The sequence below is a fragment of the Armigeres subalbatus genome, chromosome 2 (genome assembly GCF_024139115.2).
Source record: "Armigeres subalbatus isolate Guangzhou_Male chromosome 2, GZ_Asu_2, whole genome shotgun sequence".
Lineage (NCBI taxonomy): Eukaryota > Metazoa > Arthropoda > Insecta > Diptera > Culicidae > Armigeres > Armigeres subalbatus.
In genome coordinates this window covers 126268072-126281261 of record NC_085140.1, presented here as the reverse complement: position 1 = coordinate 126281261, position 13190 = coordinate 126268072, and the positions used below count along the sequence as shown (strand labels likewise).

At 39.8% G+C, this 13190-nt stretch overlaps 3 protein-coding genes across 5 annotated transcripts; 1 reads left to right on the top strand and 2 right to left on the bottom strand.

Moving 5' to 3' along the window:
* Window positions 1–28: 28 nt before the first annotated feature.
* On the bottom strand, window positions 29–10669 carry LOC134210827 (uncharacterized). 3 transcript variants are annotated; one of them, XM_062687136.1, is made up of 3 exons: window positions 10532–10669; window positions 369–609; window positions 29–303 (listed from the first exon to the last, which is right to left on the bottom strand). In XM_062687136.1, the coding sequence occupies exons 2-3, from the start codon at window positions 588–590 to the stop codon at window positions 127–129; spliced, it is 399 nt and encodes a 132-aa protein (XP_062543120.1). In that variant the 5' UTR covers window positions 591–609; window positions 10532–10669; the 3' UTR covers window positions 29–126. The 3 variants fall into 3 exon arrangements, with proteins under 3 accessions (XP_062543120.1, XP_062543119.1, XP_062543118.1); XM_062687135.1 differs by lacking the exon at window positions 10532–10669 and adding an exon at window positions 1219–1468; XM_062687134.1 differs by lacking the exon at window positions 10532–10669 and adding an exon at window positions 1112–1264.
* LOC134210823 (FGGY carbohydrate kinase domain-containing protein) lies at window positions 1584–10525 on the top strand. The gene is made up of 5 exons (XM_062687131.1): window positions 1584–1863; window positions 5838–6857; window positions 6926–7000; window positions 9957–10175; window positions 10240–10525. The coding sequence occupies exons 1-5, from the start codon at window positions 1585–1587 to the stop codon at window positions 10384–10386; spliced, it is 1740 nt and encodes a 579-aa protein (XP_062543115.1). The 5' UTR covers window position 1584; the 3' UTR covers window positions 10387–10525.
* On the bottom strand, window positions 10443–12444 carry LOC134210825 (mitochondrial E3 ubiquitin protein ligase 1). The gene is made up of 3 exons (XM_062687133.1): window positions 12216–12444; window positions 11948–12117; window positions 10443–11295 (listed from the first exon to the last, which is right to left on the bottom strand). Exons 1-3 carry the CDS (start codon window positions 12318–12320, stop codon window positions 10554–10556), a joined length of 1017 nt encoding a protein of 338 aa, XP_062543117.1. The 5' UTR covers window positions 12321–12444; the 3' UTR covers window positions 10443–10553.
* Window positions 12445–13190: the final 746 nt, after the last annotated feature.

Genomic DNA, 13190 nt, shown 5'->3' with positions numbered 1-13190 from the left:
ACCAAATTAGCATTAAGTGTAATTTAAGTGATTCAAGCTACTCCATACCAAGTGCAATTAAAGTAGTTTGACTAATATTATAAATATATTGATAAAGTAGTAAAAAATTATATACGGAAATAACATTCAAATTTTATTAACTTTTGTAACATCTTCAACAAAACGTTCCTTCTGTGCCACACCCTTGTAATTGCCAATCATTTTGTTCACATACTCCTGTTGATAGCGAACGATGAACTTATGGCACTGTTGAAGTGTCGCACCAACGTAAAGCGTTCTATATCGCACTGTTTCCGTGTCAGCCTGAAAATAAGAAATTCAAATTAATTCAATCTTATAACTAGAGAAAACATCAAGAAAATATTTACAACTGTCAACAATGGTAGAATGCTCGTTACGAAACGATGGGGGCCATGTCGTGTCTGGATGATGCAGAGTCGTGTCTTCTCATTGAAATAAATCACATGTAACCGTAAGGTGCTAGCCAGTCCGAACTCACCGTAGTACTTCCCGATTTTCTCACGCAATAAATTGGCCAAATGGCTCGACGTTAACGCGAAGGCATCGGTATCGGACAAATTATTGCACATGAACTGAATCAAGATGTATCTGTAAGATTAAATAAATAAGGGAATGGACTTGGACTATGATATTCGAACCATTGCAGAAATGCTAAATAATGTATATGATCTTTTGTATCTCTCACTCCACCAAACTGAACTGTCGTTCTGTATATGGAAGCGGGAAAAATGCATGTCGGATAATATTCCATAAGATTGCTGTACCAAATTATCATTTCAGGAATACTCAACTCTAGGTCGTACACTCGTATCGTAAGGTACCGTGCCTAAATTTAATTTTAGATTTTACAGAATCTATTGAACAATGTTTGTTTACAAGAAAAAGTACGCTCAAATAAAAAAATACGCTCTATTAATATTAATTATTACATTATGGTATGTTCAACCATTCGGGTGTTTGATTCATAATAAAAAATGTTTTAGGTAAAACGAGCTAATCTTTAAAAAACGCTGTAGTAAAAGAACATATTCTGCAATGTACTCATTGAGACGGTTCTGTCTCTTTCTAGACGGTCTTTAATATACAGTACCTGTTTTTAACTCGAACCATTTTGTAATAAACTTATTATTTCCACTTAAATTTGATAAAATTTCACATTCAATATTATACCCGTATGTAAACATAAACAAACATAACCTTAACATTCCGACTTGTTGATTCTGATATGATCACCGTCAGCACATTCGATTGTACTAAAATCAAACTGATGAACACTAGCACAAGCTATACGTATACTCAAATCCATCAACGAGGAAAGAACTTTTACCGCAGAATTTAAATTGGCGCGAAGGTTGTAGAGGCGTTTTACGCCTCATCTCGGAATCACCATGCGTGAATGTGGATAACTTTCAAGTAAGGTTTTCATAAACGTAAATTTTCTGTATTCATTCAAATACAAGTACGTCCAAAACGCATTATCACCATTATCACCCTGTACATACATAATAAACGTTATCTACATATTTTTTACAAAACAATAAACATCCCAATCAACACCCGTGCATGTATGCATGCACTGCTTTAGTTAACATTCAGACGAGACACGATTCAGATCAAATACTATTCAATAGTGCTCCATTCTGTGAAACAACCAAAATAATGTCCAACGCCTATTTCATCGGTGTTGACGTCGGTACCGGAAGTGTCCGAGCGGCTCTGGTTAACAGCAGTGGCAAAGTGCTGAAATCTTACGTAAAACCAACGCAAACCTGGAACCCAAGGCCAAACCACTACGAGCAATCGTCCGACAACATCTGGAGCGCTGTTTGTGAATGCGTTCGAGTGAGTGCAGATGAGGATGAAGCCCATCAGAAGAATGACCTTCACATACTTATTGCTGTTTTGCCTTTCTCGCACATGTAACCGAATTATATATATTGCAGGCCGAAACGAATTATTGTGGCATTGTGGGAATAAATGCGTTTGTGTATGAATGTGTGAATGTACGTGAGTATGTGTGTACGTGTATGTGTGTTAATTGAAATAAAGTATGTATGTATGTATATTCATTAATTTTAACATTCTCCTATATAAAGTCGTATTCACGTAGCATTGTTACGGTATACTTCGAATCGTAGATTGGATACTTTCGATCAAAGCATGAAATATTCAGCTTCATGAATCAACTTCACCTCGAATTTTGGAAAACGTTCTATGATAGGGGAAAGTGGGGAAAGACGGCCACCCTAAGCGGTAATTATTGTAGAATAGTGAAACTCCTTCGAATTCTACTGATCCATGAAACACCTTTATGATGACCTGCCTTTGACATAAGTATCAATCAACATTGATTAATGACGTTGAGTATCTTATAAACTGGATTTAAAAAATGTATTTTTATTATGCCTATATTTATCATATGGGGCGAATTGGCCACCCCATCGAGGCAAGACGAGCGAGGACCAAACATTGTATTAAAAGTGTGTTGATTTTATTTAGAACGGGTGACACATTCCTTGCACTTCTAGGAATTATGGCCAAATGATGTTTCGCTTGAATGTCGTATTCCGTGTTGATTTGTTGACCTCTGGCTCTAAGACAATATCTGAATTTGCCTAAAGCTAATTTTTACGATTAAAACCATATCCGTTGTTCAAATCATCTCTGATTCAGGCAGAAACTATTTTGATGGTTTTTGAAATGCATTTAAGGGTTAGGAGACTTTTAATCCAGAAGATGACCTTGTTGCTAATACAGTTGACAATACAGCCTCAAGTTGCCTACTTGACGCCCACCGTAGCTACCATTGCCTCGCATCACATCACGAAGCCAGTCGAAAATGACGAAGACCCAGTTCCGGAAATGTGTTCGCAACGGTGCGGTTTCGTTTGGTTGCTGTTATTTAGTGATTGAAACGTGTATTTATTTCATCATCAAAACAAAAGATATTTTAGTTACTAGATAAAGATTGTCGCTTCGGTTCCCTTTGTTCTGCTGTCCGGAACATATTGGGTACCAAGCTGTCAAATCGTATGGATTTTCCTTCTTTGACATTTAGCTCCCCTATCCTCGCCAGCAAAAGATGTTCCGGACAGCGACGACAGCGACAATCTTTATCTAGTAACTAAAATATCTTTTATCAAAACTCATTACTCATTGAGAGAGCGAAGGCAGCTCTGAGGCGGAAAACGCGGAATTGAAATTGGCTTTTTGTGCATCCGGGGGGGGGGGGGGCTCGAAAGATGTAGAGTGTGCGCTGAATCTCAGCTGATTAATCGCTAACGGAAACTAAATTATTTGCCATTATTTTTATTATACATTATTAATTATTTCATGGAACGAAAACTTATTTCGAATTTCAGACTATTGAAACCTTGTTATTCGATGATATCAAAAATGTATGGTTTTGAGTAATTTTCTATTTATTTCCAGTATACCTCTGAAGCCCATACAGACAGATACAGACAAATACAGACAAATACAGACCTATACAGACATTTTACTGAGATTAATACAGACATTTAAAAATTGTATCTGGCATCCCTGCACTGGATGATTTACTTTCTGCTGCGACCTCTTCTATCGGCGTCATCGTTGCGACAGATGAGTGCTGCTTTCGGCGATGGGCGCTCGCCACTGCTGCTGGACGACCATGCTGCCATCGTTGAGGTTGAATGTTCTGCAGCAACCAGCTGCAGCGACAACCCCCTCGGATGCGATGATTTTCCGTTGAGATGGCTACCAATGCCTTCGTGCTTTCGTGCTTCGCTGCGTGAAATGATATTCGATTCGAACTAAGAATTCGCCAGTTGTTTGATTTTGATGTCTATGCTTGTGATGCATGTACGGTACTGCGATGCATTACCTATTTCTAAAATTTTTACCAATTATCGAAAAAAAAATTGGTATGCGATCGAACATGATTTAGATGTGTAAAACAGTGTGTGTGCGGTCGAAAAGTTAATAAATTGGTGCGCGATCCAACATGATTAAGTTGTCCAAAACCGTCTCGAGACTCACGATATTTTGATCTGCTGGGTGCGGTCGAAAACTTAATTGATTGGTGCGCGATCAGTGCAGAACAGTCTCGGGACTAGCGTTATTTTGTTTTGCTTTGTGCGGGAAAACTACACATTACACGCGACATACTTTTTACCAAATTCGAACCTCGATACCTCCCTACTACATGTATCCAAAATCCAGTGATAACTCGTGAAAGTGCAGATGACCCAAGTAGCCATTAAGTAATATTGCTTGGAAAAAATACAGTCCAAAAAGTTGACTTAAAGTGGAAAAGGGCACTTAAAAGACCGAATAAATGGTTCATTACTTTGACATATTGAAATAAAGCATCAGTAATGCATCACTGCATACGTAATGCTAATTTAGAGTATCGTTGTCTGACAGTTGATAAATAAATGTAACTTCACATCGTTAACACTGATCTAATGCAATTAGCATTCAGCATGCCGGTTTATGATTGATATATGTGCAATATTGTAATGCTTGGTGGTACTTGTGGAATCGTCTGCTTTTACACAGTCATCATATTCTTACAAAATTCCTTAATTGATCTGCATTCGGACACGGCCGGCGCCGGTATTGCTTAATTGTGGGTCACCAGTTTTAACACATTAAAGGTGATATTGGTCCCAAATTTCATCTGTTGGTTCTCTTTGTAATTACAGCTGGCCTGGCAATAACGGAGTAGCAACCGTGGGCAGTCAATCATACTCATGCCCAAACCAGTCACATAGGTAATGAAACGAATTATCTTATAATCTTCATGCATGATGGTACTACATCCCAAACTGCACCGAACTGTTTTACGTAGTTTACGTCGAACGGTCGTGTCTTGTACATAACCCTTCTGATTTTTTCCAAAGTTGTCATGATAATGAACTGATTCGGGAGGCTATACCCCATGATAAATTTCTTTTAAATAGCCCCAAACGCGGGGGTACTGGAGTTCTGATGATGTATTTCAACTTGTTTTACACAGTTGTGCGAAAAAATATGGTCTACAACACGAAATGAGCGAGGGGCCTATCCGATTCTGTTTTTTCGCATTTGTATACAAGTTTGACAAGTTTGTTATCAGGGCTTGTAATGATTCGGAACAGTTTTTGCTTCTCTTTAATAGTGGTTCGTTACATAATAAGAGCGCTTCCTACAAACCCTGATCGTTAGGTTAAATGAGAAGTGAGAAAAGATAAGTTTGAATTGAAAAGTGAGAAATTAAAAGTGAGATGTGAAAAGTGAACAGTGAGAAGAAAAAATACAGACGAAATAATGATTAAAACAGAAAGAAAAAAGGAAATTAAAGAAGAAAAAACAAAAAAGGAAATAGAAAAAAGAGAAAAATTAAAAAAAAAACATTCAAGAAGAAAGGCAAAAGCAAGAGAATGAAGGAAGGAAGAAGCGTTAATAAAGAATAAAGAAAGAATGAAAAACGAATAACTAACATCTTAATTCTCATTCTTCACTTCTGACCTTTCATTCGGCCTAATGACCTTTCGGTCTCACGACTTTCGGCATAAGAACCTTACCTAACCGGCTTGATAGCCCGATAACGAGGGAAAGATAGGGAAGATAAGCCTACTTAGTACTGTATAGATTCAGATTAACATATGAACTTCACCAATATTTAATAATTAATATTATAGCTTAATGGACAACATTGCGCAATGTGCTAACGTAGGACTTCGTCTTCGTTTTCGACACGCTTATAGATACAAAAGAATTGTTTATAACCTTTCTTGGAGATATACAGCAATTCACTTGCTTAATCTAAACTTAACTTTATTTTTCTACAGAATGTCGTGTCACAATGTCCGCGCGAGCAAATAAAAGGCTTAGGGTTCGATGCCACCTGTTCATTGGTTGTATTGAATAAGGACGGCAACCCATTAACTGTTAGCACAACCGGACATAACGAACAGAACATTATACTCTGGATGGATCACCGTGCCCAGGAAGAGGCAGATTTTATTAATTCTACGAAGCACGATATCCTTAACTATGTAGGTGGAACTGTTTCGCTGGAAATGGAATGCCCTAAACTGCTATGGTTGAAAAAGAATATGTTTGAGCAGACTTGGACTAAAGCAGGAGCATTCTACGATCTCCCGGATTTTCTAACTTACAAGGCTACAGGCAAATTGTCAAGATCAATCTGTTCTGCTGTTTGTAAGTGGAACTATGATGCAATTAAAGCGTCTTGGTCGACGGATTTCTTGAGCAAGATAGGACTTCATGATTTGACCGAAAACAACTTTAGTCTTATAGGAGAAAATCTCAACAGCCCAGGAACCGCAATTCCTGGTGGATTGTCCAAGGAAACCGCTAAAGCTATGGATCTTCTTCCGGGAACCGCCGTAGCCACATCGATGATCGATGCACATGCAGGTGCTTTGGCGTTATTGGGAGCACGCAACCCGGATAACAAATTGTCCGAATCTTTAACGTCAAAAATGGCCATCATTTGTGGCACTTCTTCATGCCACATGAGTATCACGGAGGCACCTATCATGGCACCGGGTATTTGGGGTCCTTATAAAAATGCCATAATACCTAATTTGTATCTCAACGAAGCCGGACAAAGCGCCACGGGAGTGCTGATGGATTTCGTTCTGCAAACACACCCGAGCTATGGCCAATTACTGCAGGAACACGATTCCAATGGCAAAATATACGCATACTTAAATGACTTGCTTCTAGGATTGAAGCAACAACGGGGTCTATCTTCGGTACACAGGCTAACCACAACATTGCATATTTGGCCCGACTTTCATGGTAACCGATCTCCCCTAGCGGATCCCACGTTGAAAGGAATGGTACGTAATGGCCTGATGGAGAATCGGAATAAAATCTACTTTATGAAATCGAATTTTATTGTTTGCAGATATCTGGTTTAACAATGACGAAGGACGTGGAAAATTTAGCCTTGCTTTATCTTGCACTAATACAATCGCTGGCGGTAAGTATTTATTTAGTGTTTAAAAATGTCTTTAGCATTCATTTGTATACATTTCCGAAAACTTTTTTCATACGCTCAATACCTGATTGGCTACAGCGTCGATACACCTATGCCTGGCGCATTGTAGAGCTCCATAAGCGTCGGTCTTGGGCGATGTTCCTCCAGTTTCCCCGAACGTTCAGGGTCCCCAGGTCCGATTTCACCGCGTGCAGCCAGCGTGTTCGTGGCCTTACACGAACTCACCGGCCCCTATATGGTTCTCTGTTGAATATCGTTTTCGCTATTCTTTCTTCCGACATTTGCACTAAGTGACCAGTCCACTTTTATACGATTCACAATATTTTCTTCTTTGTATACTTGATACAGCTCGTGATTCATGCGTCTACGTCACACACCATTTACTAGTTTCCCACCGAGAATAGTACGAAGCATTTTTTGCTCGAAAACCCCGAAAGCTCTCCGGTCCGCCTCTTTTAATGTCCATAAAGGGCCACTGGTAAAATAAGAGTTTTGTATAGAGCAAATTTCGTTTCCGTCATGCATGTTGCGGGACCTAAGCTGGTTACGTAATCCGTAAAAGGCCCTATTCACAGCAGCAATACGTCTTTTCACTTCACGGGAAACATCATTATCACATGTCACAAGCGTTCCAAGGTAAACAAATTCTTCAACAACTTCAAACACATCCCCATCAAGCCCTACCTCAGCACCAACACCACTAGGTCTTCCCCTATCTCTACCTACCACCATGTACTTTGTCTTGGTAGACTTGATGGTTAAGCCTATCCTCGCCGTCTCCCTCTTCAGTGGAACAAAAGCCTCCACTACTGATCTGCGATCGATTCCAATAAGGTCGATGTCGTCCGCAAAGCTAAGGAGCATATGCGGCCGTGTGATGATAGTGCCGTTACTCTGCACGTCAGATCTCCTAATAGAGCCTTCGAGTGCAAAGTTGAACAATAAATTCGAAAGTGCACACTTTTTTTTACCGGGATCTCAGCAATATGTTGAACTTTTACCGAGATTCGCACAGCCGAGCCCCAGCAAACATATTTTTCGCCGAGATTTCTGTCGAATTTGCTGAAAATCAGCAAATAATTTAATGTAATTTTTGACGGGATATCAGTTTTTATTTTGCTGGGGCACACGGCTGTGCGGATTTTGCCAAGCTGCAGAAATAAAAACTGAGTGTGTGCATCACCCTACTTCAATCCGTCGAAGGTCACAAACGAGGTCTGCAATTCAAATATCGTGGACCCCCGGTAATATGACCGTTTTAGTCTGAACACTTTTTAATTTGAACCCCGTTCGTTTAGACATCGTTCAAATTTAAAATGGTTCGAACGTCATTTAGCACGTTGAATCGAAATAAGAAAAATAGAACATCGTTAAACGGAACGCATAATCAAAACAAACCAGCAAAGAGAGCAGCCAGAAACCAGTTTTCTGATGCTTATAGAGTAACCAGAAGTTCAAATTAAAAATGAACCCCGTTAATTTGAATGAGGTACCGTTCAAATTATCGGGGGTCCACGGTACTTGATTTCGAGCCATCCAGCGTTGCACGTATCAGTCTAATCAGTTTCGCCGGAAAACCATGTTCGGACATTATCTGCCACAGCTCATTTCTATTCACTGAATCGTACACTGCTTTGAAATCAATGAACAGATGGTGAGTCTGCAAGTTGTACTACCGGATTTTTCCAAGAATCATTCGCAGGCTAAACATCTGATCCGTCGTTGCTTGGCCCTCACGAAAACCTGCCTGGTATTCGCCGACGAAAGACTCCTCAAGCGGTCTCAGTCTGTTAAACAGGACACGCTACAGGATTTTGTGCGCCGAGTTCAGAAGGGTGATCATCCCTCTGTAATTGGCACACTCTAGTCTGTGCCCTTTCTTACAAATTGGGCATATGAGGCCATCCAACCAGCCGGCAGGCAGTTCTTCATCCTCCCATATTTTCTGGATAATTGGTGGATTGATTGATGCAGCTGCTCACTTCCGTGTTTGAGAAGCTCGACCGGGATCTCGTCCTTGGCGGGCACTGGCGCTGTCTTATGCCGCGCGCCATTGACAGTTGCGTAAAGCCTCCGCATATCGTTTCTATCCATGTTCTCCTGCGCTTCAGCTATCACACTCTCTTCGTGTTGCCTTTTCATTTTCGATGGATTCGTTTCTCTTCTGCCCTTGCTACACTGTATCGCTCTCTGTTGGAACGGGTACGAGCCACTAGCATTCGACTCCTAGCAACATTTTTCTCACTTGCTGGCACTCCTCATCAAACCAACCATTTCGTTGGCCTCGCTGTACAGTGCCTAACATTTCCTGCTCTGTTGTAGTCCCGCAGCTTCGTGGATATTTTCCCACAATCTGTTGACGTCGCCAGATCCGGTGGCATCTCCTATCCGCTCGTCCAGCTTCTGGCGGTACTGTTCATCAACTCCTTCAACTGACAAGCGTTGGATATTGAAACGCATCGTTCTGTTGTTTCGTGAATTCGTGACGCTGGAAAGTCGCGCCCGAATTTTTGCAACTACAAGATAGTGATTCGAGTCGATGTTCGGACCTCTGAAGGACCTTACATCTATAACATCCGAGAAATGTCGCCTGTCGACCAGCACGTGGTCTCTCTGTGAGCAAGTGTCTCCACTCGGATGTTGCCAGGTCTGTTTGAGGATATTCTTACGTACGAAGTAGATACTGCTTATTGCCATCCCTCTAGCAGCAGCAAAGGTTACAATACGCTCGATACCAATTCATAAAGTAAGCGGAACTTGTAGCGTTTCAAGAAAATAAGCTAGAAAATTATTTTGTTTGATGCATCAGTGCAACAAACATGAGATATAGATAATTCAAAATGGATTTTGAATAAACATTATAAAAATATTTTATTATTATAACCTTTTTTAGTTTCTACCCAATTTCCCAAATTATGAACCCTTTTTTTTATAACAGTACGGAACCCGACACATCCTGGACATTCTGGCAAAATCCGGTCGCGAACCAATACGGTCCATATTACTTTGCGGAGGTCTCAGTAAAAATGCCTTATTTGTACAAACGCATGCCGACATCTGTTCCATTCCGGTGCTGTTACCTCACGAGACGGAGGCCGTTTTGCTCGGGTCAGCAATGATGGGAGCCTGTGCCGCCGGAGTATTTGCAGACTTGAAGGTTAATCACGCATTAGGTCTGTTATCTTTTTAAAAATGATTAATAATTTAATGATCTTCTACAGACTGCAGCAACGGAAATGGGAGGCACGGCCGAAGTAGTAAAACCGGACATGAGCGACGATAATCGCGATTACCACGAACGAAAGTATCGCGTGTTTCTAAAAATGGTTGATGATCAAAGAACCTATGAGAAACTTATGAACAATTAACAACTGGATCTTCGATCTACCAGGAATTTCTCACAAATCAGTTGTCCATAGTGTAATAGCGTTTTTGAGCCAACCAGAAGCCATTTATATACATAACATTTAGGAGTAAAACTAGTAATCAGCCGTTAGTGTAACTAAAACTTACCTAAAATCCACAGATCCATTGCTTATGTGATAAATGCGGCTGCTTTGGATTCTATCTTAGATCTACACACGGGGCAGTTCAGTTTTATTTTCTCTGCGCAATTTTCGCAGAGACACACGTGGCCACATGGCAAACAAATTACCTCCTTTGGATTATCCACGCAAACTACGCAACGCTGCTCGTCGTTGAAGACCTGCTGCCGTGCCAATGCTCTCCGTTGGACACGCGATTTTTCCAACTTTTCTCGTAATCGTCGCTCTTCCCACTCCATTTTTTTACGTTTGTAAATCTTGCGCGTGATCAGTCCCACCAAAACAGCCGATATAGCACTACAAACGATCACCTTGAACAACATGGAAGATTTTGCTTCTTCAAACTTTTTCAAGAGTGTATTTCGCGTGGCAGTGGTCAGAAACATGGGTGCCACGGAAGACGGCTGTAACCGGATCGTTTCACCATCCAGCTCGATTTCCCCTACAGCCGTTATAAAACTACCATCGCGAAGAACCTCTTCGGTCGTTTGCATTCCTTTTTGACGTACGCCGGAGAAAAATCCAAATATGTGATCGAAAAAAGATAAACTCGACGGCTCATAATTGTCGTAGACGGTGTCCATATCCAAGATCTCCGCTGAAAGCCCATCGACGATTTCCACTCCTAGTTTTCCATTGGTCAATTGGAAGGGAACCTCATTGTAGGAGAAGTGAATAAGCTTTCTTTGCTCCGCCCAAAATCCCGCGAATCCGCGAGCTACTCTATGTTCACTAAAAAGAAGCATAAGAGATCAGTAATTAACCCTTAAAGGCGCAAGGCGATTTTTTTAGAAATCGTCGAAAGTATTTTTAGCGTAAACTACCATTAAAATTATTAACATTAAACGTATTTTCGGTTTGTTGTTTTAAAACAACATTGCGCATTTAAGGGTTAATAAGTGGGTTTATCGGGGTAATCAAAACTCTACTCCAATTACCGGTAATACCGGTAAACAGATCGTAATATAATTTTTCCAATTTTTTACTTATTGGAGAAAATTAATATTAAAAGAAAAATAATGCTATCCAATGAGCAGCTTGAAGTAGCTCGAAGTAATTCCCATCCTGCTCATGTCCATTTGTTAACAAAAAAGAACAAGAAGGATGGGAGAAACTTCGAGCTACTTCAAGCTGTTTATTGGACAGCACTAATATTTGTTGAGAACAAAAATTATTGCATTTCTCTGTACTATTTAGGTATATTATCTAATTATGTTCAAGTGGTAAAAATATATTTTGAGAAATGATTTTCGTGGAAATCGAAAAACTGAAAGTTAAGTATGTATATCGAAAATACATAAAAGTAATTTAAAAAAATAAACATTCTGGATGACTTTGTTCCATGATCACCCTATTTTACGTATTCAAACCTGTTGAGACTTACTTTAATTTCATAATCTGTAAAACGCCTGTAACCGATGGGGACATAACGCATTTCAATGGTGTCCCTATGGGGGTAACCGTTCCTCGGATGACACCATACTTTATTTTGTTATCGCTGCTACGTTTCAGCTTTTCCGGAAGCGTCTCATCGATTCCCAGTTGTGGCGCTTCCTATCGAGGATAAAACATTTTTATTTTTATTGATAAATTAATCGATGACATAATCTCCGATCCGAGGATGGACCTTTCTCAAGACAGACACCACTTACCTTGAGCGCTGTACTGATTTTCTTGCACTGATAATACTCCTTAAAACAAAGGCCCAGTACTAGGACATCCACGCCCAGGAACACGGCTTCCTGGAGGAAATCCATTGCAGATTTTTTTGTTACTAATTAATTGCAGACTATTCACACGTAATTTTACACCAACTAACACATAATAAACAGAAGATCATTTTGAAGCATCCGATGCATCAGTTTGGAAATGAAAATGTCAATTTTTAGTACAGTCGCCCAGTGAAAAACAAGTGGATGTTAATAGTTGAAGAACAACAACAGGGTTGTTAATCGTACCAACCAAAATTTCAATTTTTTGTGATTCAGCCCAGAGCGTTAATGAATAAAGCTTCCAATGAATGATTAAATTTGTTATGATTAAATCATTCAACTCTATGATTAAATATTATGATTAATGATTTATTCATTTTTGACAATGATTAATGATTATGATCAACGATTTAATTAATTTTTGACAATGATTAACGATTATGATTAATGAATCCAGTTTTCCGCGAGCGGTAATGGCCGCCAGCTTGCTTGCGGTTCAGTCTCTGATTTGACGTGTCTGGAGGTCAACTGCACCCACCGCTCCGAGCATTCTGACCAATGTTGCATATAAGAAGGTGCTGATTCAGTGAATTCAAGCCTTCTTATATACCACATTGATCAAAATGCTCGAATGGTGGGTGCAGTTCACCTCCAGAAATGTCAAATCAGAGACTAACCCGCAGGCAAGCTGGCGGCCATTACCGCTCGCGGAAAACTGGATAAAACGTTTGGAGTATGATTAACGATTACCGATCGTGATTAAATGTTGACACAATATGTGTATGATTAATGATTAACGATCGATATGATTAATGAATAATGATTATGAATAATCAAATTAAATGATTTTCATTGTGATCAATAATCAAGTAACCTTTCTACCAAATTGTGTTATTAAAAGGTATATAAATTGTA

What these genes read in the sequence shown, in the direction of transcription:
- LOC134210827 (XM_062687134.1), bottom strand. Translation starts at nt 1,131, where the DNA reads ATGGTTCGAGTTAAAAACAG. An exon ending in ATGGTTCGAGTTAAAAACAG is followed by an intron (nt 610 to 1,111) that starts GTACTGTATATT and finishes TTAATCTTACAG; the next exon opens with ATACATCTTGATTCAGTTCA. An exon ending in TTCTACCATTGTTGACAGTT is followed by an intron (nt 304 to 368) that starts GTAAATATTTTC and finishes TCTTATTTTCAG; the next exon opens with GCTGACACGGAAACAGTGCG.
- LOC134210823 (XM_062687131.1), top strand. Translation starts at nt 1,585, where the DNA reads ATGTATGCATGCACTGCTTTAGTTAACATTCAGACGAGACACGATTCA. An exon ending in CTGTTTGTGAATGCGTTCGA is followed by an intron (nt 1,864 to 5,837) that starts GTGAGTGCAGAT and finishes ATTTTTCTACAG; the next exon opens with AATGTCGTGTCACAATGTCC. An exon ending in CACTAATACAATCGCTGGCG is followed by an intron (nt 7,001 to 9,956) that starts GTAAGTATTTAT and finishes TTTTTATAACAG; the next exon opens with TACGGAACCCGACACATCCT.
- LOC134210825 (XM_062687133.1), bottom strand. Translation starts at nt 12,320, where the DNA reads ATGGATTTCCTCCAGGAAGCCGTGTTCCTGGGCGTGGATGTCCTAGTA. An exon ending in AAATCAGTACAGCGCTCAAG is followed by an intron (nt 12,118 to 12,215) that starts GTAAGTGGTGTC and finishes TATCCTCGATAG; the next exon opens with GAAGCGCCACAACTGGGAAT. An exon ending in TTACAGATTATGAAATTAAA is followed by an intron (nt 11,296 to 11,947) that starts GTAAGTCTCAAC and finishes GCTTCTTTTTAG; the next exon opens with TGAACATAGAGTAGCTCGCG.